The sequence below is a fragment of the Monocercomonoides exilis genome, assembly GCF_001643675.1.
Source record: "Monocercomonoides exilis strain PA203 chromosome Unknown scaffold37-1059404, whole genome shotgun sequence".
Classification (NCBI taxonomy): Eukaryota; Preaxostyla; order Oxymonadida; family Polymastigidae; genus Monocercomonoides; species Monocercomonoides exilis.
Genome location: NW_027150582.1, coordinates 452,154 through 477,768, shown reverse-complemented (window position 1 = coordinate 477,768; position 25,615 = coordinate 452,154). Strand labels below are relative to the sequence as shown.

General features: G+C 37.5%; 6 protein-coding genes across 6 annotated transcripts; 4 read left to right on the top strand and 2 right to left on the bottom strand.

The window, feature by feature from the left end:
- Nucleotides 1–1,084: 1,084 nt before the first annotated feature.
- MONOS_14527fu14528 (uncharacterized protein) lies at nucleotides 1,085–7,630 on the bottom strand (the record flags this gene model as incomplete). Its single annotated transcript, XM_067867336.1, has 1 exon — nucleotides 1,085–7,630. One exon carries the CDS (start codon nucleotides 7,628–7,630, stop codon nucleotides 1,085–1,087), a length of 6,546 nt encoding a protein of 2,181 aa, XP_067723415.1.
- A 568-nt stretch (nucleotides 7,631–8,198) lies between these two features.
- On the top strand, nucleotides 8,199–8,492 carry MONOS_14529 (uncharacterized protein; the record flags this gene model as incomplete). The annotated part of the gene is made up of 1 exon (XM_067867337.1): nucleotides 8,199–8,492. One exon carries the CDS (start codon nucleotides 8,199–8,201, stop codon nucleotides 8,490–8,492), a length of 294 nt encoding a protein of 97 aa, XP_067723414.1.
- Nucleotides 8,493–14,226: 5,734 nt separating this feature from the next.
- On the top strand, nucleotides 14,227–16,184 carry MONOS_10958 (uncharacterized protein). Its single transcript, XM_067863447.1, has 4 exons — nucleotides 14,227–14,279; nucleotides 14,333–14,739; nucleotides 14,798–15,132; nucleotides 15,261–16,184. The coding sequence occupies exons 1-4, from the start codon at nucleotides 14,243–14,245 to the stop codon at nucleotides 16,012–16,014; spliced, it is 1,533 nt and encodes a 510-aa protein (XP_067723413.1). The 5' UTR covers nucleotides 14,227–14,242; the 3' UTR covers nucleotides 16,015–16,184.
- Nucleotides 16,185–16,198: 14 nt separating this feature from the next.
- MONOS_10957 (uncharacterized protein) lies at nucleotides 16,199–19,447 on the top strand. Its single transcript, XM_067863446.1, has 8 exons — nucleotides 16,199–16,326; nucleotides 16,428–16,572; nucleotides 16,636–16,695; nucleotides 16,765–16,813; nucleotides 16,882–16,925; nucleotides 16,980–17,381; nucleotides 17,671–17,784; nucleotides 18,206–19,447. The coding sequence occupies exons 1-8, from the start codon at nucleotides 16,232–16,234 to the stop codon at nucleotides 18,755–18,757; spliced, it is 1,461 nt and encodes a 486-aa protein (XP_067723412.1). The 5' UTR covers nucleotides 16,199–16,231; the 3' UTR covers nucleotides 18,758–19,447.
- A 297-nt stretch (nucleotides 19,448–19,744) lies between these two features.
- On the bottom strand, nucleotides 19,745–21,950 carry MONOS_10956 (uncharacterized protein; the record flags this gene model as incomplete). The annotated part of the gene is made up of 2 exons (XM_067863445.1): nucleotides 19,745–21,593; nucleotides 21,652–21,950. The coding sequence occupies 2 exons, from the start codon at nucleotides 21,948–21,950 to the stop codon at nucleotides 19,745–19,747; spliced, it is 2,148 nt and encodes a 715-aa protein (XP_067723411.1).
- Nucleotides 21,951–22,020: 70 nt separating this feature from the next.
- On the top strand, nucleotides 22,021–25,219 carry MONOS_10955 (uncharacterized protein). Its single transcript, XM_067863444.1, has 2 exons — nucleotides 22,021–22,188; nucleotides 22,261–25,219. Exons 1-2 carry the CDS (start codon nucleotides 22,058–22,060, stop codon nucleotides 25,094–25,096), a joined length of 2,967 nt encoding a protein of 988 aa, XP_067723410.1. The 5' UTR covers nucleotides 22,021–22,057; the 3' UTR covers nucleotides 25,097–25,219.
- The last annotated feature ends 396 nt before the right edge of the window (nucleotides 25,220–25,615 follow it).

Below are 25,615 nucleotides of genomic sequence, written 5' to 3'. Positions count from 1 at the left end.
GGGTTAATAAATCACCCTAACCATATTTTCATAGAATTTTCATTTTATTCGAAAAAAAAAACATTTTCGACTTTTCAAAAAGAATAGCACATATAAATTAAATTCAATATTGAGATTATTGACACCGAAGAAACATCAACCAGAACAGAATATTAATTCACTTTGAAGAGTGACGAAAAGGATTTACTATCTGAATTTTTTCAAACAATTGGAAATGAAAATAGATCATCTTCACTTGTGTCTTTCAATTTCTTTTTTCAAACAAATAACACATCACCCACTTCATAATTGATGAATTAATTTTTCAGTGCATATTTAATATTCTTTTCCGCTTAGCTATTTTGACATAAAAACATTTTAAATCGAAATTTGTATGCTGAAAAAAAAATGAAAAAAATACTGAAAAAAAAACTCAAAAAACGTTCTGAAAAAATTTACTAAAAATCAGGGGAAAGGGGCTGGTTTGGAGCTTAAAGTTGTTGGATGGAATGAATCGATTCAAAGGCTGAAGTCAAGCAGGAAGAATCAACAAAGAATAATATTCCATCAATAAAAGGTGATTATGAACATTGAACAAATAACTCATTTGAACATCAAATTCCATTTGTGTGCTTGAAGGAACTTGCTGAAAAAATCGCAAAACTGAAAACACAAAGTTATTAGAAAAATAGGAATTATAAACTTCAAATGAATAAAAAAAGGATATTTCAATCAAAATCAAAAACAAAATCAAAAACAAAATCAAAAACAAAATCAAAATCAAAATCAAAAACAAAAACAAAAACAAAACAAAAATCAATAAAAAACGAGTCATATGTGAAATGAAATCCTCATTTTTGAATGAAATGAATCAACTCCATTGAACAGAAATAAAAAAACAATCGTGAAAATGAATACAAAAAATGAAATCACAACAAACACTCCTTGAACAATGAAAAATTTGGAAGAACAATCACAAACTCACATATTTATTCTCTATGAAAATAAACACAACAAATCTAAACAAATCACAAAACATCAACATATCAACCTTCAAATAGTTGTTTTCTCAAACAAAACGTTCGACTTCATTTCTCCATCTCCTTCACAAATCCTTTTTTTCTGTTTGTTCCTCTTCCAATGTCTCGTCCCCACTTTCAACATCGCTCCTCACAACAATCCTCCTGTTCCGGTCGTAGATGCCATCCGACATCGTCATGATCAACTTTCCTGCTGGAAAGTGGCTGACACACTCCCGCCTCACACTCTTCAGCTCGGCCCTGTCTTTCGCCTCCTGCCAAAGGCACGCTTTTATCACTTCGCAAAAACTACTCTCGCCCACAGCTGACAAGCACGGTCTCTCCCCATTCGCAATCTTCTGCCCAACCACCTCTGCCTCATACTCCCCAAACGGGATTTGAAGCGTCAAGCACTCCCACAGCATCATCCCAATCGAAAACACAACTGACTCCTTTGTTGCACCTAGCTTCTTGTTGATCAGAAGCTCAGGCGCCTTCCACCTCAGGCACTCTTTTTGGAATTCATCTTCATCCTCAAAGGCTGAAGATGGAAGAGAATCTCTATCATCATCACTAGCAGAAGAAACAACTGTTGATGAAGAGATCGACGAAGAATCGGAATCATCAGCTGACAACAAGTCCGAATGCATCACAATGCAGATCACCATGTGTTCAGAGAACAACACAACGTGTAGACTCAAATTTGAAAGCGATTGAAGTGGAATTTCCATTTCATCAAATGAATGGAGTGCGAGATTAGCCACCCAGAACAGGATTTGGGCAGCTGTTTGTTCTCTCTCCTGCAGAGTCCCAATTGCCATCTCTTTCTTCTCGTTCCTTCCATGCAATAACATGAACAGCGAATCCCTCAGATCCACAATCAGTTTCTCATGAGGCGATGAACAGGCCATTGCATCCACCAAGTTCGACATCGATGAGGTGGTTGGGCACAGACACTCTGATCGAACAAATGTTGAATCCGAATCAGTCGTTGAAGTGGTTGAAGTGGATGAGATGGATGGAGAGGGTGATCTCTTTCGAACCTCTTCTTCTTCAACCTTCTCCAGCATCCATTCAGGGATCTTGTCTGAATCTTTTCCCAGAATGTATTCAGTCGATCCACTCTCTGACAGAAGATGCTCTGAAGACTCAGAATGCTGCATCTGCTTCCCATACACCCTCTTCTTTATCCTCTCTTCATTCTTCTTCTCTGCCTCCCTCTCAGCCCTTCGCCATTGCTCCTCTGGAGACATCTCCATCGTCACCATCTCAAATGCCTTCGGATCCTTTCTGATATTATCGTTCACAATCTCTCTCAAATCTTTATTCTCATTCTTTGCTTTCCTCCATCGGACAGCCAAAACAACAGATACAATAAGAACAATCACAAGAATAACTGCCATGATTATAACAATCAACAACAAATAAGATTTTCCTTCTTTTCTTCCTTCAACAATTCTTCCTTCATCTTTTTGTTTTGTTTCGCTTGCATTCTTCAGAATGAATGGATTTGTTGATGATAGAGATTCTGCATTCCCAAACAAAATGCACACACTCACCTCGATTTCATCTCCACAACTTCTAATGAGATCTTTTCCCACGCTTCCTTCAACTTCCCTTTCGGATAAAAACCCACTTGCATCAAAATCGTGCTTTTCAATCTCATTCTCTTCTCCCTTCCTCTTCACAACTGAGAATGACAGATTGCATGGAACAAGAAGCGATCCTTTGAATATCAACTTCATTCTTTCTGTCTCTTCTTTTGCTTCCACACTCTCCAACACAGGAATGAAGAACGATGAATCCCTTTCTGAAACAATCCCTTCAAAACTGCACCCATCATTCAATATCCAAAGTGATGTATTTCTCTCCAATCCATCTCCTCCTTTCAAACTCATCACATTCAATGTTCCTGAATCTGAACAGATGATATTCCTTCTCAATGATGGATATCCTTCAATCGATGGATTGTTATTCTCAAATCTTCCATCATTAACAGTCAACTCCCCTCCACTCATTGTTATTCCACCATCTGGTGAATTCGTAATTGTTGTGTCTTTCATCAAAACAGAACTGTTGGAGATATCAACAAGAGATCCATCCCATTTGCACGTCTCCTCTTCGACATTCAAATTCTTTTCATTTCTTTCCATTGTTCCTCCATCAAACAAACATGATCCAATCAGCACATCCACGCACTCACAAATCTCCACCATTCTCCCTCTCTCATTCGTGCCCTGGCATTGAGCAAATGAACAGTTTAGCACACTCATTCTCTTTTCGGCTCTTTCCATCTTCATCACACTCTCATTCCCCCAAACCGAGATATTCACTCCCTCAACCATCGTCATCTCAACTTGCACACTCCCTCCTACACAAATCAAACCACATTCACTCATCACATCCCAAACTCCAATCTCACTCATCGAAACCTTTCCCTCTTTGGTGAACTTGAGAAGTGGTGCTGTGGTGTGAATCCCATCAAATGTTGTTTCTGTCATCTTCAGCTCTCCACTCTCAACACTCACAATCCTGCTCTTCATCACCAGATCCATCGTTGCTGAGCTGAACCTGCACTCCGAAATCTCCAATCTCCCATCTTTCTCTTTCACAATGCTTTTCCCATCCCACCCAAACATCTCCCCAAACACAAATCCACATCTCTCCACAACACACTCATCAACAAACACAATCACACTTCCTCCATTCATTTCATCTTCTTCAATCCTTGTGTTCAAATGAATGGTTGCCTGCTCTCTCTTCAATGATTTCACATTCATATCTCCAATCTCACACTTTCCCCCAATCAGACATTCTCCATCGATCAGAATCATATTCGCAACACTCTTTTCAATGTGCCGAACTCCACAGTAAATGCTTTGGCATGGCTTCTCCTGTGCCCCACACTGCTTGCTATCGCTTCCATTCACACTCACAAACACCTGAGGGGAGTGAAAGAATGTGATCAATGGAATAAGATCAACATCAACCTTATCGACATTATCCCCCCCACAAATCGAATTGTTCGACTTCAAAGCATCCTGGCTGAAGTCCAGAGCAAACAGCGTCTCATTCACCTGCCCTGCAATCGAATAGCACTTGATGAACACATCCTTCCCTACAAATGCCTCATTCATCACAAATCGAATGTTTTCAAGTTTCACCCCAAGAGCTGGCATTTCCTTTTCAACTGATTCAGCTTTCGGATCAAGTGCATCAATCATCAATCCTCCTCCTCTCCCATCCACTGTCGAGCACATGCACATCACCAACGAGCATCCTCTTACTTTCAATTCTGATTCCCCACTCTTCAGACACACTTTCACCCCTCCTCCTTCCTCGCTCCTCTCGCTCACACACTTTGTCAGCACACACCTTTCCATCACACACTCCACACCAACCACGAACGAATCCACACTCACAACACATGCTCCATTCTCTCCACATGAAATGTTTGTGAATGTCGACTCATTCACTCTCACAACTGTGTTCGTGTTTCTTTCTTCTCTTCTCGTGAATTGGAAATTGTGTGATCCCTCAGTCAGCGTGATCAGACTTCCCCCTGAGATTGTTGTGTTCAATATCGATACATTCACCACTGAAATCACTTCCACTTCTGCTCCAAACTCCACAAACCCTTTCGCCACACTCAACTCAGAAAGTATCAAATCCACAATTGCAACACTTCCTCCATCCACTCTCACAACACAATACTTCATCTCTCTCCTTTCCTCAGAACAATCAATCGAACAGCTCACAACTGAAAGCATTGCAGAGGAAGACGATGATTGAATGAATGATGAATGTCTCCCCAATTCATTCGGCATTGTGAATGATATGTTCTTGAATGAAAGATGAACATTCGAAATAACCATCGATTCACCTTCTCCATTTCCATCCATTTCTCTCACTTTCAAAACAGTCCCTTTCTTTTCTCCTTTAATTGTCACAATGGGAGTTTCTGTTAATGAAGGAGCTGATGGAAATGAAATTCCTCTGTTGAGTGCTCCTGTTCCAACAATGTTGATGTGTGATTCACCTTCACCAAGTGGTTCATATCTCAGTGATATCAAGTGATCAACTGATGAACATGGTGCTTCTGAATATCCACACCCACTGAAGTCTCCTCCTCCTTCTCCATCAACAAAACCATTCCCACTCCAATTTGACCACAAATACACAACAAGCGGAATCACATATCCCTCCTCTCCTGTTGTCTTCCTCTCCCATCCACACAGCTCATCCAACGATCCCAACTCGTTTGAACTCATCTCCCATTTCAGATGATCTTTGTTCACAATCTCTCTCAGATCCCATCCTAACGCAAACACATTCTTCCCTTTCCAAGCATTGCATCCCTCAAATTCTATCACTTCCAAAACAAATGATCCCATTTGATTTGGAAGTTCAACAAACATCCCTCCTCCTAACCCTTTTCCTCCATCCTCAACATCCTCTGATGGAACTTCACATTCAGACAAATTCACATTTTTCATTTCCAAACTTCCTCCATCCCCCACCGATATCATCATCCCTCCTCCTTTCATCCCACTTCCACCTGAGCAAATCGAGGATAAATTACTTTCTTCAATATTCACACATCCACCTTCCCTCATTACAACATTCAAACATCCACCATCTACTCCGATCACTTCCACTCCAATCACCCTGCTGTTCAGAATCTCCAATTGAGCTCCACTTGACATTGATATTGGTGATTTCCCATTCATTATCACTGACCCTTCCATCGCAAATCCATTCATAAGTAATTCTCCTCCCTCAATGTTTATCACATTGTATCCTATCTTTCCATCAGTCAATGCCCCACTTTCAAATGTGACTGAACAGTTCGTCACACTGAGTGTTGATGTTGAATGAATGAATGCACTTCTCCTTGAATCCAACTGACCTTTCACAACAAATGAAAGTCTGCTCATTGTCAGTGAACTCGAACATTCAACAAGACAATCTTGTGTGGCTGATCCTCCATCACTCACATTCACCAGAATTCTCTCTCCCTCTCCCAATGACACAATTCTGCCTGAAATATTCACATCAAATGAAGGTCCTGTTATTTCCTTGGTTATTGACGAAGATGAGACAACCTCTATTTCATTCACAGTGCTGCTCATTCTCGAGTTTACACAATAATCAACTGTTAAACACCCAAATCCTTCAAATCCACAATGGTTGTGATCCTTCCCATTTCCTCCACTTCCATCAGCAATCACCTTTGTCCCCATTGTGCACATATATACAAACAGCGGAATCACTCCACTTTCATCCCCATTTTCACTCCCACTCAGTTTCAACACATCTTGTGGAATTTCACTTGTGTCAAAAAAGGCAAATGTGTCTGTATTCACTTTTGAATCCAAAAACACACCACTCCCACAATGAACAAACATATCCTTCCCAAATGAGGCCTCATTCCCATTCACTTTCGAAAACTTCACATTCTGCCCAATTGTCAATCCACATCCACCGCTCTCCATCAACACATATATTCCTCCTCCTCTCCCTCCATTTCCTCCATTACCCCCTGCCTTGCATCCATCAATCACACTCGTTCCATTCACCACAACTTTCCCATTTCCCTGCAATCCAACATATATTCCTCCTCCATTTCCCTCCTCACACTCACAATCCTCAATTGTTATGTTGCTCACCACAAATGTCTCTTCTGACTTCACACTCTTTGCCACAACCACCCCATCTCCACTCCTCAACTTCACATTCCAAATTGTCACATTTGCTAAAACACTTTCTTCTGATGAATGTTCTTGCTCAGAAAACAATGGTTCTGAGATATTCATATCTTTGATCTCCACACCAACCATCGACAGCTGCGACAGTGGAACCACAAGCAAAGACGATGATATCACATATTCTCCTGTATTACTCGTGGTGATCACAACATCCTCCAATGAAAGTGACCCTCTTCCATCAGACACAACAACCACACTTGGCGAAGAAGGACTTGTTGTTGAGTTGCAATCAATCTTCAAGTGCATCAAACGAAGACGGCCACTCGTTACACTGAACAGAGTCTCTGCTGAAGAGAGTGCTCCTGTTCCTATTGAACTCTTCTCTTTGCCTGCACCAATGACTGAAACCTTTATTGATTTAATCTCAATTGTTGTCTCTTCGCTTTTGTGATCTCCTTCCATTGGAATGACAATCAAGCTCGTCTGTGTCCTGCTTTGATAGACAGCAATGCCAATTGATTTGCAAGCACTTGACTCATCTATTCCACACATCTCGTCTTCAAAACCATCACTCATCATAACAAACCGATTGAGAACCCCATTCTTCAGCCACCATCGTTTTTCTGTGAGCTGAACTAACCACTCATTGGAATTCGAAAAGTTGAACGCGTAGCACACACAATGTTCATCTGTGCTTGTGGTGTAGCATTCATAAAATGGATTGTTAGAAGTCAAGAAAACATTGTATTGATCATGATACATCACATCATGCCCATATGGAGTATTTATTGAGCATTTGCATTCATGAAAGAAAAGAAAGAAACAATAGATCCCATCTTCTGGTTCTATTTGTGACTGTGGATGAAATCTCAATGCTCCTCCATCTGCAGATGCTGAGCATGAGATGAACTGCATGCTCCTCATTTTGAATTCAACAGGAACACTTTGACAATATATCCCTCCTCCATATAAGTTTTCAACTGAGCATGAAATGAAACTGCAATCAAACAGACACGCGCTCTCCCCTTCTCCATTTTCATTTTCTGTTCCAATGCATCAAGTTCCTGAAACATTGAAATTATCAAGATATAGTCCTCCCCCATAGCTGTTCGCTTCACAATTATGAAATTCGCAACCGCTGATTCGAACACATTCTGAAATCAAAAATTCACACAATCCCCCTCCAATCCAGGTTTCAGAAGAACATGCGCTGAATGAGTTGTTTTCGATCTCAACAAATTTTATGTTAGAACACATGACTCCTCCTCCAGCATAATATGCAGTGCATCCATTAAAAGAACAGTGAGTGATGATTAGAATACCATTCTCCAAATTGAATATGTGAATTGCTCCACCATTTGAAGCGCCGTTAGCGTAATCTTTATTAGTTCCCGAAGCTTTCGATCCGTTCCATTCACACCAAGTGAATTTATTCTGTCCATCATCTGTTGCATTTTGTCTCCCTGGATGCTGTTTAGCATCTTTCGACCCGATGAATTCAACGTTCATTGTCCGACAACAGCAAGTAAACGAGGTGTTTGAGGCAGTCAGAGAGGCAAAGGGGTTGTTGAGAGAGGGGACAATCCCTCCATCATACACATCACAGACTGATGAAAAGGAGCAACTGTTCATCAAACATGTGGTTTGTGAAAATGCAGTTGTCGGAGATGGACATGCATCAGGTGCTGTTGAGACGTTGAAAAAAGTGAGTTGTGAGAGAGATACAAGGGGAATAGAGGGTGAAGAGAGGAATGGGGCCGAAGACACACAAAAAGAGGAGAAATGAGAGGAACAAACTGAAACATGACATTTTTCTGAATGAACCCCTTCAAATGGTTTTGAAGAGAAGAGAGATGGGCATTTCTGAAAATGTGAATTCAAAGGGAATCGGAGAGATATGTTGGTGAACAGCCCACAACTTCCACTCAAACAAAATGGTGGCATTTCTCCTCCAATCTCTATCCTGCATCTGCTCACTTCGACGAAACATCCTTTCGCAACATTCAAGACACTTTGGCCATCATTTGGCACCAATCCCAGGGAGTGGAGTTTTATTGAAGAATTGCCAATCATCAAACACCCTTCAATCCAACTTCCACCATCAAATCTTTGTTGTTTCCTCATTTTTCGTTCATCAGACACGTTTGTTCCTCGAGCCATTTCATTTGGGCTGGCTTCTCCGAATTTGAGTTTTTCGTCCTTCTCTTCTTTTGAATCTCCATCATTCCTTTTTTCACATTTCTTCGTTATTTTCGTTCCACCTTCTCTTCCATCGTCGTTTGTTTCCAATCCAATTTCATTGGCAAAAACGTCCTCTTGAAAGGTGTCCAACCAATTTCTCTCGAGATTATCATCAATTCTTTCATTCTTGTATTTCTTCATCTGACATGTTTCTTCATTTGCAGTACCATTGCACATGCACTGAAAATATATTATGCATGCAAAACAGCATATTCCCGACAGCATTGAGCTAAGCACCCAAGTGGAATCTCCTTTTCTTTTTTTCCTGAATACCTTTTTCTAATATGGGTAATAATATTAAAAAATTTTCATTTCAAAAGAAAAATCGTATTTTTATTTAAAGTTTCATTTTTTCAACATTATTCAAAGGAACTCTAATTATCGTGTTGATCATATGAATAATATAAATAGAAAATACAACAATTTTGATGTGTTGATATTTCATAAACCAACAAGTGGACAGCGATATTATGTGATTTCTATGATGCCATATATTTGTTAGAAGCGTCTGAGAAAGATTGGCTTACACACTCAAATTCAACAACTCGAAATGGTTCTTCAAAACATTAGTTTATTTAAAGAATAAAAGAACTTTCGGAGAAATATTTGTAATTTCAGTTCACAGTTTGATATTTTGTGTTTATTGAGAATTTGCATTTTTGAACTTTCAAATGTCAGAAACAATGATTGATTTCTGAATTGAAGTTTGAAAAGCGAATCCTGGCCGAAATGACCATTTTCAATCAAAGACATGATCCACACAGGATTTATTTATTCATTTGTGTGCATTTCGCATTTTATGAATCGTGGATGCATTTTGCATGCTTTGAGCAGAAAAAGATGCTATTTCAGCCAAAAGAGATTCGCCAAAGGCTGAAATCCTTGAAAATGGACATTTTCAGCAAAAGCAAAGATAATATTGGAAGAGAGGGGTTTTGAATAAATTGTTTGCCAAATTTTTATTTTTTCGAACAATTTCAAGAAAGCAAAACCATTTGTATGATTATTAATTGGAATGAAAATCCACATCTGCTTTTGTCTATTTTTATATTTTTAATTTCAATAGAACAATTCTAGAGCAATGGACAACGTCTCATGCGCCTTGTTTCTGGCTGATTTTCTTGACAAATTGCTTTGGCGAAAGAGGCAAAGGAAGAAAAATGAGCAGATGAATGCCAGGAGCTTTGGAAAAGTGGAGAAATGATGAAGTGAGATGGAAGATGGATGAATGATATTTTATCTTTTTGGTGGAAGCGACGGAGAAATGCGTTGGGCGTGAAGGACGATTTGGGATTGGATTTGCTGTTGAAGTGAAGAAAGAACAAGAATTGTGCTGGTGATTGCACAATGAATGCACTGGATAGAGACTTGAAATGGAAGTGACTTCATATCCATTACAAGTTCTATTTGTGTGGGTCAGCATTGAATGAGAATGCTTGGAAGCAGCAGGAGTGAAAAGGGTTATGAGCGAATTTGGGTGAGGATGATTGAGAGAGAGAGAGAGAGAGAAATGCAAAGCAGAGGAAAAAGAGGATCATTCACTGCAGCAGAAGGAGATTTGGATGCACAAATCGTCATATTCACAGGTGCAACAAAAATTTCATTTGGAACGAGAAAATAAGGAACAATGAGCTGTCGACGAATAAAGTTGATGTTCAATGAAATTTCTTCATCTTCTTCAACACAACAGTCTCCAAACACATCCCTCAAACATCATCAACTCCTTCCTCACAATCTTCACTGATTGCTTTGGAAGTGAATGAAAAGCACAAAATGTGTAAATTATCAACTTCCACTGTTGATTTTAAGCCACCTTTCACTTCTTCCTCTCTTGTGAATTCTGGGAGGAAAATCAATTCAACTTGTGGTGATTGAGCAGCAGAGAAGAAGAAGAAGAAGAAGAAGAGAAAGGGAAAGAATCAGAATATTTTTTATGCATTGGCCATATGTTCTGTCATTGTTGTCAATTTGTTCTTCTCCAACTTCATCGTCTTCTTTTTTTTCATCTATCTCTTTGTTTTTCCTCTTCGACAACTCCTTCCATTTTCATCTATTTTGCTCTTCAATCTTCTTTGTTTCATATATCTTTCCTTCCTTCACTGAATTGGATGGGCACAGAATCCGATTGGATAAGCAGCCAATCTGGATCCGACTTTTTTTAACTATTTTGCGAGAAAAGCAAAGAAGCAAGACAAGAGAAATGTTACTCTCTTCGTTGGTCTCTCATGCACTTTCTAATCTTTTTCGTTATTTTCATCATCAACATCTTCATCTTCAGCAACAATAACTTATTCTCAAATTGACAAAAGCACACAAATCAACCAGTTCTGCTTTCGCAGCTTGTTTGAAGGATATTGTTTCGAATGCATTGCTCTTCTTCAAGTTCTCTTTCTTCATTGGATCATTCACTTAACATGCTTCTAAATCAGCTGTTTGCTCACTCTTAATCATTGTGACTTATTTTTTATTTTTGAAGAAGTTGCTTTTCTCAGTTAACCAAACATTTTAACTAAAAAGAGGAAATACTATTTTTTATTCCATTAATATTTTTCTATTTCAATTTCAAATCTCAAGTTCTGTTAATATTTCATTGATGTTTTTAACTCTTTTCATTTTTTCACAAGCACACAAACATTTATCTGATATTTTCTATGTTTATGAAATGAAGTGTTAAAAAATGAGAATATGGGTAATTATTTATGTAATTATTTTCTTTTCTATAAAAAACTTTTGTTTGATATTTCGTTTTCCATATATGCAAATGGACGCCAAATGCGAAAACTCCAATTTTTGATTCATCTTTTTTTCTAACATATTAAATATTCACTTTAATGATAATTGTTGCATATTCAACATTTTCATAAAAAACTCTAAAAAGAATAAATATTCAAATTCGAAAATTTGCACAATGAAAAAAGTTTTTATATTAAAAACATGATATTTTATCAATATTAAATAAACACTCAAAAATAATCTGAATGAAAACGTGAATTTCTCTTCTAATTATTTTTGAGTGTTGATTAAAAGGGAATATTTTTGATTCAGTCAAAATGGGATAAAATAAAGTTGAGTTATGCACAACTTTATATGATAATATCCGATTGTGATTGCATGTGATGAAGCTTTGTGCATAAAAATATTGCTATTAAATGTGATGAAAAATTGTTTTGTGTCGAATGTTTCATTTTGAGAAATTTTTCTCAAACACTCTTTTTTAACTTACAAAAAATTAATATAATATTTAATCTTATTTTGTGTTATATAACTCAATTTTGTTAAATTGAAAAAAAAATCAAGTTATTGATAAGCGCAATTAAAAATTATTTATTCATTATATTATATTATATTTTTATTTGAATATTTTTTTTTATTTTTATTTTTATTTTCATTTATATTTGTTTATTTATTAATTTTTTAACAAAGTCACAAATATTTTTTTTCAATTGAAATAGAATTTTTATTTGGTAGAAAATACGGACTTTCAAGCTATTTTTGCACAAAGCACAAAAAAAATTGCCTTTCTCATAACTTTGTTTCACTTTATCAGATTTCAGAATAAATTTTATTTTCCTATCCTTAAACTGTCATCATTGAAATTAAAGCATAAAGTTCTCCAACATTTCACAAATGTCAAAAAGTGGAGGCATATGGGTATTATACCGGAACATTCAAAAAAAGATACAATAAATTGATTTCATTTTGTTATTTTCATATTTGCTATTAAAAGCTATATATTTTGTGCGGAAACATTTTTAAAGAATATTTTGAAAATATTTATGATCAAAAAATTATCACATTTTTTGAGAAATATTCTCAATTTTTCTTGACTGAAACATATCTTATTTCAAAAGAAAGGTAATTTCATGATGATTCTTGCATTAAATGAAGAAGAAATGAATTGGAATTTGTTATTAACTTCACTGAGAGATGAAATAGGGAAATATAATGCATGCGAAAAGATTTTGTTATGAAACCGTAAAATATTTAATTGAGTTCAACAAAAATATAATATTAGATAAATAGATATCGTAGGTTATAGGATATTGTTAAAAATCTTCTATTTAATGGTTTCTGTTAAACGAATAACTTTCTTATTTGAAAATAGTTTAATAGGGTTAGGGTTTTTTTAAAAAAAAGTTATTTTGAGGTGCAGAAACTCATTGAAAATCAAGATGATGACGCTGAATAAAAAAATTCAGTTTTCTTTTTTCTTGCAATCTTCTTTTTGGAGACGAAAATAACAAAAAAAATCAATGTCAACTTTAAAATAAATTTGGAAAAGAAATATTTTTCTTCTCAAAAAAACATTTTTGATAATTTTTTTTGAAAAAATTTCGTTCAATTCAGAATAATTTCCGCGTTTTAATTTTTTGTTGAAATATATTTTAAACAATGATAATCACTTTTGTCATAAAATAAAGCAAATTTAAATGTACCTGTAAAGTACAGATATCGCATAAAATACCGGACATCGCACAAAATACAGGACAAGACCGATTTCACAATAACTGCACAAAAAAAAATTCTGTTAATTTTCCTCAAAATACATCTCATTAATGCAAACTCAGTCAATATGTAAAACTTTCAAAATAGCCTCATTTGTGCTCAGAAAAAATTAATTTTTGAAATCTCGGAGAAATAGGATTCTGAGTTTCTCTGAGATTTTCAATATTATTTTCTCTGAGTACAAATGAAACGGTTTAGAAAGACTCGATTATCAAATGAGGTTGTATTGACGAGGTTTGTTTTGAGGAAAATTAACAGAATTTTTCTTTGTGCAGTTATTGTGAAATCGATCTTGTCCGGTATTTTATGCGATATTTGAACCCATTTGCCAAAATGGACTCATTTATATTGTATTTTCTGATATTAAAAAGTCAATTAAAAGTACATTAGTTTTCAATGAAAAAGCATGAAGTGCAATATTTTGTCCCATTTAGTCAACACCAAAGAGTGTTGATGAAAGTTCACTTGAAAACTTTTAGCCTTTTCATTAAGACTATTTTTTATTTATTAGGTACCCTTAAAGTAGCCTTATGCCAAACATTTTCCACATTCATATCCCAATAAGTCCCACATTCTCGTGTGGAAAAAAATGCTGAAATATTTAAAAGTTGAGAAAAACTTCTGAAAATAACGTGTGGAATAAAAATCTCAAAGAAAAAAATTTCGTCACATCTCTTCAAATGTTTTTACAAATTATTACAAGAAATGAATTTTTCTTGAAATTATAATTTTTTTCATAATTTTTTAATTCTTTAAGATCAAAAGTACCAATTATTCATTTCACTTTTAATGAATAATCAAACTGTTCTTTTGTTTGACTCTCCAGGTTTGATTTTAAATTGAAGGAACTTTTTTCACTGTATCATCAAAATTTTGCAGTTGCTTATGGAAGTGGAACTGAGCCACTTATTGTTTTAAGTGTTGCAACAACATTATGCTCATTATTTACTGCACTTCATATATTTCTGTTTTTTTTCAAAAAGCCGAAATCAGTTATTCTTGCTCGCGTTCTATCGCCATTATTTGCGTTGCTATTTTTTTTATTAAAATCGCTTTGCATTTTGGTTCCATTTCCATTTAAACCATCAGTTTCTTTTATTATAAGCCAACTTGCGTCTTCTTACCTACTCCTAAATTCCTGGCAATTTTTTGTTTCTTGGATTACTCGAACTTATTTGTGCAAAATTATATCAAAGTCGAGATATCGAACCTTGAATGATTTGCTATTTTACCTGCTTTATGTCCTCGGATTTTCTGCCGGTGTTGTTGTTTGCATAAAAGACTACGTATGTTTATTTTTTTGAACTGAAATCATTAACACCGAGAGTTAATCCAATATTTTAGACATTGAGCGAGTACACCATCGATGCGATGCATCCTGCCTCAAATCACCAAGAATACATTGACAGCGTATTCGTTATTGTCTGGATTATTCTTTGGGCTATAGCAACAATTTCGAGTTTTGTTTGCGTTGCGTGGATCTTCCTTTATTTGGATCGTGGTCGAATGACGCAAGCACACCGAGCAAGAATGGTGTTGATTGAGGTGCTAATTCTGATGATCTTTGTATGTTTTTTGACAAAATTTGCGTATTCTGTCTTGGGGCTGTTTGGCCAGTCGCCTATTGAACTTTCACTTGTGCAAGGCTATTCCGATTGTGTTGATCGTGAGATTGATTGGTTTGAAACACTTTGACATTCAACTTCTTTTTAAATTTTGTTTTTATATCTTTTTTTTTTTTTTTTTTTTTTTCTTTCTTTCTTTCTTTCTCTTTCTCTTTCTCTCTCCTCTTCACCCTCCCCCACAGTTTCTTCTACCATTTTGTGTATGTGGCGAACGAGCTGCTGCTCTTAACAGCAGGCATTCTCATTGTGCTCATCTTCATCGCGCTGCCGATGCACGACTCACACAACGGCGTGACAGAGGCAGTTCTTCAGGAGCACCTGGGCGCACAGGCTATGCAGCAGGTGCAGAAGAAGGAGAATGGGAAGAGCGGGAAAGGGAAAACAGGGAAGAATGGGAAGAATGGAAAAACAGGGAGAGGGAAAAAGAGGGGTGGAGACGGAAGTGAGGGAGACGGAAATGAGAACGATTACGATGGCACTGGCGATGGCTATGACCTGAGGGATGACGAAGACAACGAGATGGAGGCAGACTCAGAGGAAAGGGAAAGAGAAGAACTTTATCTGTCGAAGCGGATTTCGACCAGGTTTACGCCGAGTGAAGGGGATGGAAGCAGCACGAGTGGCGATTGGAACGAGAGGAGGAGCGAGAACAGCGGGGATCATTCGTTGCAGGAATATGGGGAGAGAATGATGAATGGGTGTGAGGGAGAAGGAGAAGGAGAAGGGGAAGGAGAAGGGGGAAAGAAAAAGAAGAAGAAAAAGAAGAAGAAGAAGAAAAAGAAGAAGAAGGGCGCACAAGAAAGGGTGGAAAATGCGGAGGAGGGAGAGGAAATGGCACAAAACCTGCTGTCTGGAGAAGACGATATGCAGCAGGAATCGTTCATCTTGGACGGAGAAGACTTTGGAGAAGAAGGGGAAGAGGGAGGTGTTTTATAACATTACACTTAATTCATTTCAAATTTTCATTTCACGTATTTGTTCAATTTAGACATTTCACTTTTGGTTTTATTATCTATATTTGACATTCTGTCATTTTTTCTTCCTTTTTATGAGTGTTTTTATCTTGTTAAAGAACATTAAACATTTAAATTTTTATTGAAGATTTTTGATAACTCTACATATGGGCTAGATCAGATTTTTTATTTTTAATATCATGACTCAGGTGCAAACTCCAAGGAATATTGTGAGTTTAAAAAGTGTAAGGTCATTACAGCCTGCAGATGGTCAAGCAGCAGATATCCATGAACGGTTTTATTTGATATTTTAATTTCAAAGCTTTCAAGAGCTCATTTACCACATTGTCTTTTGATGTCCGTGATATATATTTTTAATTTTTATTTCACTTAAAGTTTACAATCGAAGTCACTTCATACAATTGATGAACTGCGACAAATTATAAGAACTTTGTTTTCTCAAATCAATGAGCAAGCAAAGGCAGATTTTGAAGAAATTTTCAAGCTTGAAAGCCAACTAAAGGAACTTGAATATGAACCCGTTTGCATTTGATTAATTTTATTGTTTATTTTTGAAAATTTGTTCGACGCCAATTATCATCAGGATGAACCGATAAATATTGAATTTCCAAGTACTACTCCAAAGATCTTCTTTAATCCAAAGGTATTTCTTTGCAGCATTTTGTAATTCAATAATGATTGCATTATCATTCTTCCTTATCTTTTTCTTTAGCCTTATGAAAAATTCCCGATTTCAGAATACCATATTGCTGATAATTTAAGTTTGCGATAATTATGAAATTATAAATATGCCTCATAATACTAACCTCTCCACTATTTTTCCCCAAAGCTTTTTCATCGGGACCGTTTTATCATGCTGATGAAATATCAAAGGTTTCATTTATTTTCTATTTGAAATTGAATAATTCAAAAATTTAAAAAATACAGAAAGTGTTTGCGCGCCTTCAGGAGAAAGGGAAAGCATTTCACGAATTCTACCAGCAAAAGGAAGCGTCTTCTGTTAAAGAAGTCGATCGAATGTACCAGAAAGAAAAGCCATCCTCACCAACTTCGCCTTCCTCCTCTGCTTCATCTTCTTCAAGTCAGCAGGAAATGTTTTCTGATCCTTCTTCTTCTTCTTCCTCCTCTTCCTCTTCTTCCTCCTCTCCCAATGAAGAAGACGAATCAACCAAGAAAGGAACTGCAACAGAAACTAATATCCCCTTGTCAAAAGATGCGACATACTTTTACAATCAAATGGTGAATCCCTCAATGTTTCCGTCTCGTGGCGCAGCTTCGCCTCAAAATGCGGCTTCATCTCAGGAGAATAAACAGCAGAACTCAGAAGAGGTATTGGGAAATGTGAATGATTTCTTCTTCTTCTTCTTCTTCTTATTATTTTTTGAAAAATTAAGTGATTGCTTTTTTGTTTTTTTTTTGTTATAATCTTCCTCTTAAATATTTATTTATCCCTTTCACATTTATATTCGTATTGTCTTTTCGTCAACAATATCCTTAAATTTATCTTTCTATTTATTTCCATCTTTATTTTTCCCTTTCTTTATTTATTCATTCGTTCTCTCTTTATTTGTTTTGATAACAATTTTTTTCCCCACCCCCTTTTCATTATTCATTTCAGCTTCTTGGCCCCGTTTCCTCACTGCCGAAGATGCAGTCGCCAGACAAAGTAAAGGAAGCATTGCTGAACGTGCATTTTGTTATACCCACAATCATCCAAAGAGCAGAGGCATTGGTTTGTTTTTTTTAGAGGAAGGGAAGAGGGGGGGGGGGGGAATTAATGAAGAGTGAAGAATGAAAAGAGAAAAGAAAGGAAATGAGAAAATTGAAACGGAGTGAATAATGAAAGTGAATGTTGTGGTTTTTTTTTTTTTTTTACAAAATATTTCTATGACTGTTTTTTTTTATTTTTTAATAACGTTCGAAAAAATTTCAACCATTTCATTATTTATTCTCACACAAATTATTTCTCTCTTCTTTATTTCTCTCTTCTTTATTTCTCTCTATATTCAATCTTCCGAATCAACCTTTCTCTTCATCGCCAAAACATAATGAAATAATAACAATGACAAATGATTAATTATGAAATATCATCATCATCTTCATCATCATAATGTTAATACTGATAAACAACTTCATTTCCCCTCTATCAACAGCGCCATGATCGCGATGCTCTAATCGACCGGATGACACAAGCACTCCACTTGGCACAGGAAAAGAAGCAAGCAGCAGCTCTTCAAGCTGCAGCTGCAGCTGCTTCTGCTGCTTCTAATGCTTCTTCTAATTCTTCTTCTTCTTCTTCTTCTTCTTCTTCTTCTTCTCCCTCTGCTTCTGCTTCTGCTTCAGTTTCATCATCATCATCGTCATCATCTCCTTCTTCTTCTTCCTCTTCATCATCATTTGCTTCTTCTCCTCCTTCCATTTCTCCTTATTCTGCCTCTCAATCTTCAATCCCAGCGGAACAAGCAGATCTTATGCAAACACCAGCTTCTTCTTCTTTGCCGCTTTCTTCCTCTTCTTCCCTCTCCTTCACCAGCACTGAACCTTCTCTGTCTTCTTCTGAAGCTCCTTCTACTGCTTCTTCTTCTTCTTCTTCTTCTTCCTCTTCCTCTTCTTCCTCTTCTGCTCCTTCGAATTCTTCTTCTTCTCCTTCTTTTTCTTCCTTCGCGTCGCAAGCTGAAGAGCCAGTGCCTTTGGCTGAGATGTAAAATAAGCGAATGAATGACAATGATGATAACAGATTAATAATTTTCATCTTTCTCACTTTTCTTTTCTATTTTTCTTAACTTCCTTTTCTTTTCTTCTTTCTTTTTGTTTTTTTTCTTATTTTTTTCAAAAAAATTGAATGATTTCATTGTATTTTGTTGGAAAATAATCACCTTTTTATTTTGAAAATTCAAAACCACTGACGTATTGATTTTTTACTCCAAATTCGTCTCATCCTTTTTTTAAATGTAATGATGATATTTCTATTTGAAAAGAACTGAGCAGGATTCACCCAATAACAAATTTTTCTTTGAAGTTAATCTGGCACTTCGTGGACTTTCTTATTGGATATGAGCTTCAATAATTCAAAGAACGTGTTTTTTCTGATATTTTCCATTGCATTTTGAAATGAAATCGTCAATTTTCCAACATGTTTTGCATTTTCAACACTTGAAAATTCAAAATTTCAACTGAAAATTTGTTTCAACAGTCAAATCAACATTTTATCACATTTGTCATTTTCTCTTTCTTCTATCTGTGATTTTTAAATAAAAGAGGAATATTCATTGGATTATCGACTTCTATTAATTAAAGCTTATAAGTTGCACGATCATTTTTCATTCTTTTCATCTCAATCAATATTTGCATTGACAACAAAAAAGAAAGTGTGCAAGAAAAAGAAAAGAAAAAAATGCAAAATTAAAAAAATGCAAAATTTACAAAATAAGGTGAAAAATAAAGGTGAGAAAAGAGATGTATAAAATGAAGTTAAAAATGAAGATTGATGTTTGAATTAACAAATAAATACAACTTTGAATGCACAAGTAGAGTAACAACAACAAAATAATTTGATATGATTTTGACATGATGCATTATGATATGATCTAAACACAAATCTAATAAATACTACACTTTGAAATGACAAACCATTGCAACTGCCCATCTAACCCCTTCTTTCCATCTTCTTTAATCTTTCCTCCTCCTCCTCTTCACTCGCCTTCAGACCGATGAATGGAATAATAAATATCTCCGTCCTTTGCTTCTGTCCGGAATATCTTCAGCTCAATCAAACCAAGCACGATCTGCTTCTTCTTCTGGTCATCGCCAAGTGCCTTCTCAATCTGCTTCAGTGAAATATACAGCTCCGAATTTTTATTGTCCCTCCCATCTTTTGTGTCTTCACTTCCCACAGAAAGTGCAGAAGACACAGAAGAAGGAGAACTTTCGAGCTCTTTGTTCATCTTTCCGATCGCACCATTCATCTGCTCCACACTCAGCGTGCGGTTGATGTAGCGGGGAAGCTTGTTGAACTCGTCCAAAGTGACTGAACGGATCAATTTGCAGACAGAAACGCGTATTTTCTTTTCGCTGGAGAAGAGGGAGTTTGAAGAAGAAGAAGAAGAAGGGCTTTGTGAAGAGGATGAGGATGAGGAGGAAGAGGAAGAGGAAGAGGAAGAAGATGCTGATGATGAACTTTCAATATGCACATTCAAAACGCTGTTTGTAACATCGCTTTCGTCAACCAGACGCTTCCGTTTTGACTTCCTTCTCATCTTCCTTTTTGATGCTGTAACATCTTCCTCTTCTCCATCCATCTTTTCCTTATCCCTTTCATTCTCCTTCTCCTTTTCCTTCTCCTTCTCTTCTTCATCTCTTTCCCCCTCCCTTTCCTCTTCCCCTTCCCCTCCCGCCTCGCTCTTCCTCTTCGAGAGCTTTGTGGTCGTTGTCTCCGCCCCAAACAGCTCTTCCTCTTTCTTCGGTCTTAGCGCTGTGAACTGCTGTGTCACATCTGACAGGCGAGGCACCATCACACACATCTGGTCGGTTTCTGTGAGGAGCTGCGAAAGCGCAGTGATGTGGGGCTCATCGGTGAATGCGGTGGTTTGGAATAGAGTGGGGGCAGAAGTGAGAGAGGAGGAAGGAGAGGAAGAGGAGGAGGATGATGATGAAGAGGATGAAGATGGAGAAGAAGAAGAAGAAGATGATGACGAGGATAACAGTGATGAGGATGATGAGGATGATGATAGAGGCTGAGATGAGGACGAAGATGATGCAAAAGAGGCGAATGCAGACAGAGCTGTGATAGGTGCAGAAGATGAAGTGGACGATGAAGTGGAAGATGTTGAAGCAGAAGCAGAAGCAGAAGAAGAATTGGAAGAAGAACTATTCTGATCTGACTGATTAAAAGAGATTGGAAGGGAATGCTTTGATCCATCTGACTGTTGGTGCATGTTGTTTGAGCAGCACTGAAAGTCTTGAACGGATCGAAAAGCAGAAGAAGAGAAGATTTTTGTGGGGATTTCTTCTCCCACTGCAGAGTCGCTTTTGCCTGGAGCATTTTGCGAAGAAAGCAAAAAAGAGACTTTTTTCTCTCTAACATTTGCAGGTTTTGCGCTGGAATCTGAAGAAGTTTTTTTGCTTGCAATGGAATTTTGTGGAAGTGATGCTGTTGAGTGAATGAAAGGTGGGGTGACAAATGAATGAGATGTGTTTGCAGGCTGAAGTGATGAAATGGATGCAGAAGGCACAAACGGAGGTGTTGAATGGGCTAAAAATTGCGCAGTTGAGTTGCTGATAGGGAGTCTAGGAATTGTTGGTGTATGAAAATCATAAGGTTCGGCTTGCCTTGTTGGAATGACAGGCGAAGGAAACTGAGAAAAGGTCGAAAATATGGTTTTGTTTGCGTTGCATTCTTCATCATGAAGCTTTTCCATTGCATTTTTCATTGTTGACGATCTGTCTTGCTTTAGCGTTGCTGTTAAGTGGTCCAAAAGCATGGAAACTCCAGATTTTGATTCATCTTGAAGCATTTTTGTACCTGTTGTGGTTTGCAGGGCTCTATTTAAAATTTTGAAAAGAGTTTATCTCGTCAAAAAAACAAAAAAATTTTTCATACTGATCATAACACTTTCCAAAATGAAGTAACGACCGTTTCAAATTTTCATTTAAAAAATCAACTGCCGATAGCAATGTTTCTGTCTGCTTATGATGCTGAACAATTGGCTCACATTCTTTTATTTCATGCTGTATCTCGTTTAACTGCTCAGAAAAGTATAGAGTTGGTTCTTGACCTGTAACTCCTTCTGGAGGTTTCTTTTTTTGATTATCTCTGACAGATGAAATTTTAAGTTCAACTTCTTTTGTATAGGATGAGAGTTCTCTCAAAAAAGAGGTTATGGACGGGATTGCAATCATAAACTTAAACTATATCGGTTAGGAAATGGTTAACTTGATCCCAACAGTCAATAAATAATAATATGGGCCATTTTTAATTGAATATCGAAAATAAACATATTTCATTTATGGCTGAAAGTGATGATTATTCACATTCATTACTTAAATGGATGCAATCGTTAGATATTTTTCCAAAAGCAATTACATCGTTTCAAGATTTAGAAGATGGGAAAAATATATCTCTTCTTGTTTCGCAAATGTTTGTTTAAATATTTGTTATTTCATCTATTAAGTGATGTTATTTTTTTATGCATTAATATGTTATTTATAGAATTGGAGCTGATGAAAACGTAAAGCCGAATCCAGAGAATTGCTTAAACATGTTGCTTTTATGGATAAATACGAAATTTCCTGAAAAACTATCACAATTTTATGTGAACCTTATCCAAACAATAAAAATACCTTTTTTATCAGACACGTTACTGGAATTACTAAAACTTCTTCTGGCAATTGGATGCTATCATCCCAATATGGAAACAAGAAGGGAAATGATAAAAACAATTCCTGAACTTGATTCTTCAACAATCGAGGCATTGGACGAAATAATACATCAAGTGGTCCCAAGTCCTCAGCCTCAACAAAATGCAGCCGAAAGAACCCCTGATAGATCACCTGAATATCAAACTCCTATTAGAAATCCATCAAGTTTACCTTCACATTCACCATCTGCTCCAACACCACGCTCACTTCGGCAGAATCGCAGTGGGGCGTATCCTCCACTTGTTGCGTCGACTGTCTATTCAACTCCAGCCCATTTAAGAACGCCCTCATCGGCAGCTTCAGCATCTCTTCAGCGCCAGCTTAACGGAGCCCTTCAGCAGCTCAGCGAGAGCAAAGAGGAGAAGACAGAGTTGCAACACAAAATAGCGCAAATGTCGACAGAATTGGATGAAATGCGGCAGAAAGTGTATGACCTCACAATGCTGCAAAGCGGAGGCATCCCTCTTACAGCTGATCTTCCAATGAAATCTTCTTTTTCTTCTCTTTCTTCACCTTCTTCTTCACCATTATCCTCTTCTATTTCCTCTGCTCTATCATCCATCTCTTCTCCTCTCGTCTCCCACACATATGACCAGCCTTCTCTTGCATCCTCTGAGCATCAGCGCGAAACAAGCCGTCTGAAGGAGAGGCTGATGCATTTGACGCAGCTGCTGTCAGAAGAGGAGGAGAAGAGGAGAGTGGCTGAGGCAGAGCTGAGGAGCGCGCAGGAGCGCATCGCCGAGTCTGAAGAGAAGGCGAAGCTGGTGAAGGTGATGGAGGTGGAGAACGGGCATCTGCGCGAAGAGGTGAAGAGGATGGAGGAGATGCTGAAGGAAGACGGCGTGTGGGAGAAAGTGGAGGATGAGGAGGATGATGAGGAAGGGGAAAAGGAAGGAGAGGATAATATCAAAGAAGGAAAAGGAGATGAAGAAAAAAGTGCAAAGAATGAGAATAATGAAATTGAACATCATCACATACAAACGGAACTCCAAAAGGCAAAATCCAAAAAAGCTGATCTGTATCCAATCAACACCATTGGCAAGCAGTCCAACTGGAGGCGTGTTTCATCATCATCTTCGTCTTCTTCTGCTTCTTCTGCAAACATCGCACTGAAAGCAGCGCTGCATGCAGCAAAGCAAGTAGAGTTGCTGAAGAACCAGCTGGCGAAGGAAGAGGCGCGAAGAAAAGAGGCCGAAGAGAAAGCAGAAGCAGAGGCGCTGGACGGGATGAGATGGAAGCAGCGGATGGAGTCGCTGGAGAAGGAGAGCGAAAGGCTGATGAAGGAGAATGCGGCACTGGCTGCGCTGATTGCAGAGAAGGATGAAGAGCGGGCAGCGCTGATGGGGATCAACGAAGGGCTGAAGGAGAGAGAAGCGGAGAGAGAGAAGGAGGTGGAGGCGATGAAGAAGGAGATGAAGGAAGTGAGGGGGGAGTTTGAGTCTGTTGTGATGATGAGGAAGGAGAGAGAGGAGAGGAAGGCGAGAAGAAGAGGAAGAGGAAGAGGGAGAGGGAGAGGGAAAAATGGAAGTGATGGAGAGGAGGGAGAAATGGAGATTGATGCTGAAGATAGCAAATTGGATGAGAAGCAAATGAATGAAAATGAGAATGAGGACAAAAATGCACCAAACAATGATGATGCATCTGAAGATAACAGCTTGGATAAATCCGAAGATGAAGATGGAGATGGAGATGACTCCGAAGACGAAGATGACAACATCGATCCTTCATTCCCAGAAGCAGCGTGTGAGCGCATTCGTGTTCTCCTCCGCATCCAAAGGGGACTAAGGGCGATGGCTCAGCACGCTGCAGCGACTCGAGATGCGGATGTGTCAGCTCTCACAGCCCAGCTGGAGGAAGAGAGAAAAGCAGCAGAGGAAGAAAGAGGCAGGGCGAAAGAAGAGGCAGAGAGGATCCAGGCGGAGCTGGAGAAGGCTCAGGCAGAGGCAGATGTGTTGAGGATGAGGCAGGCGCTGAGTGTGAAGGCGCTGTTCACACCGTCGCATTTGAGGATGGGTAGACAGAGAGTGAATGGAGGAGAAGCAGGAATGTCATTGGGAAACAGCTTTGAGAGAGGAGGATGGGGCAACAGGATGGATGATGAGGTGAGTCTGATGGACGAGAAGGAGATGGAAGAAGAAGAGAAGAGGAAGAAAAAGGCGGAGGAGGAAGAAAAACAAAGGCAGCAGCAGAAGCTGATGGCTGTGACGACACAGGCGTTCCGGCAGCAGCTGGAGGAAAGAGATATCCTGATGAAGTCGTTTGACCAGAGTATTGGTCTGCTCAATGAAGAGAACACGAGAATAAGAAAGTGCTTCTATGCACTGGGCAGAGAAATCCTCGCCAGCTCGTTCAAACAAGGCCAGCTGCATTCACAAGCAGAACAGCATCCTTTCTCTTCTGCTTCGGATTTTTTCCTCACTTCACATTCCTCTTTGTCTGAAGCAATTCCAACCCCGCCTTCTTCACCGGAATTCTCGCTTATTCATCACCTCAACACTTCATTTCTCTCACAAACACTCCAAAACGATGCTCAGAACCAACCACTTCACATGTCAAACCCACCTCGTCCTGCTCCTTCTATTCCTGCTTTTTCTTTCAAGCAGACTCATGTTAGCGCAAGAACTTGAAAGATTACTCTCTTCACATTGTTTTTATTTTTTATTCACCTCATAATTATGTCAGTATGTTTTTTATATTTTTTTATTTTGTTGAAACTAATTTTTTTCCAAAAATGTATTTTTATAACCAAACGCGTTCATTTTTTGTTTTTTTTTAAATAAAAAATTTTTTGTTGAAATGTCTGTATTAATAAATAAATGTAAGGGTGAAAAAACAAAAGAAAGAAAAAGTTAAATTTTGTAAAGTTGAAAAAAAAATTACAAAAAATTTTTTTAAAATTCAAAATACTTACATTCAGATAAAGTGCCTAAAGAGTTTAGTTCTCATTTGAGCCAAAGCCCATCGAACAAAATGTCTCATTTTATCATCATTCTTTCAAAACATCAAAGTATCTTAATTTATATATTTGCATACATTTCTTTTTATTTCTTAATGAAAGATAATCATAAAGATAAAAAATCCAGAAATACTGAAAAAATGAAATAATTTTTCAAAACGAAAGTTTAATTAAAATATAAAAAATAAAA

Bases quoted from the DNA above. Each gene is read 5' to 3' on its own strand.
- MONOS_10958 (XM_067863447.1), top strand. From the start codon at position 14,243: ATGAATAATCAAACTGTTCTTTTGTTTGACTCTCCAG. The intron at 14,740-14,797 runs GTATGTTTATTT...CCAATATTTTAG, and splicing joins TTGTTTGCATAAAAGACTAC to ACATTGAGCGAGTACACCAT. The intron at 15,133-15,260 runs GTTTGAAACACT...CCTCCCCCACAG, and splicing joins GTTGATCGTGAGATTGATTG to TTTCTTCTACCATTTTGTGT.
- MONOS_10957 (XM_067863446.1), top strand. From the start codon at position 16,232: ATGACTCAGGTGCAAACTCCAAGGAATATTGTGAGTTTAAAAAGTGTA. The intron at 16,327-16,427 runs GTTTTATTTGAT...TTTCACTTAAAG, and splicing joins GCAGCAGATATCCATGAACG to TTTACAATCGAAGTCACTTC. The intron at 16,814-16,881 runs GTTTGCGATAAT...TTTTCCCCAAAG, and splicing joins CCATATTGCTGATAATTTAA to CTTTTTCATCGGGACCGTTT.
- MONOS_10955 (XM_067863444.1), top strand. From the start codon at position 22,058: ATGGCTGAAAGTGATGATTATTCACATTCATTACTTAAATGGATGCAA. The intron at 22,189-22,260 runs GTTTGTTTAAAT...TGTTATTTATAG, and splicing joins TCTCTTCTTGTTTCGCAAAT to AATTGGAGCTGATGAAAACG.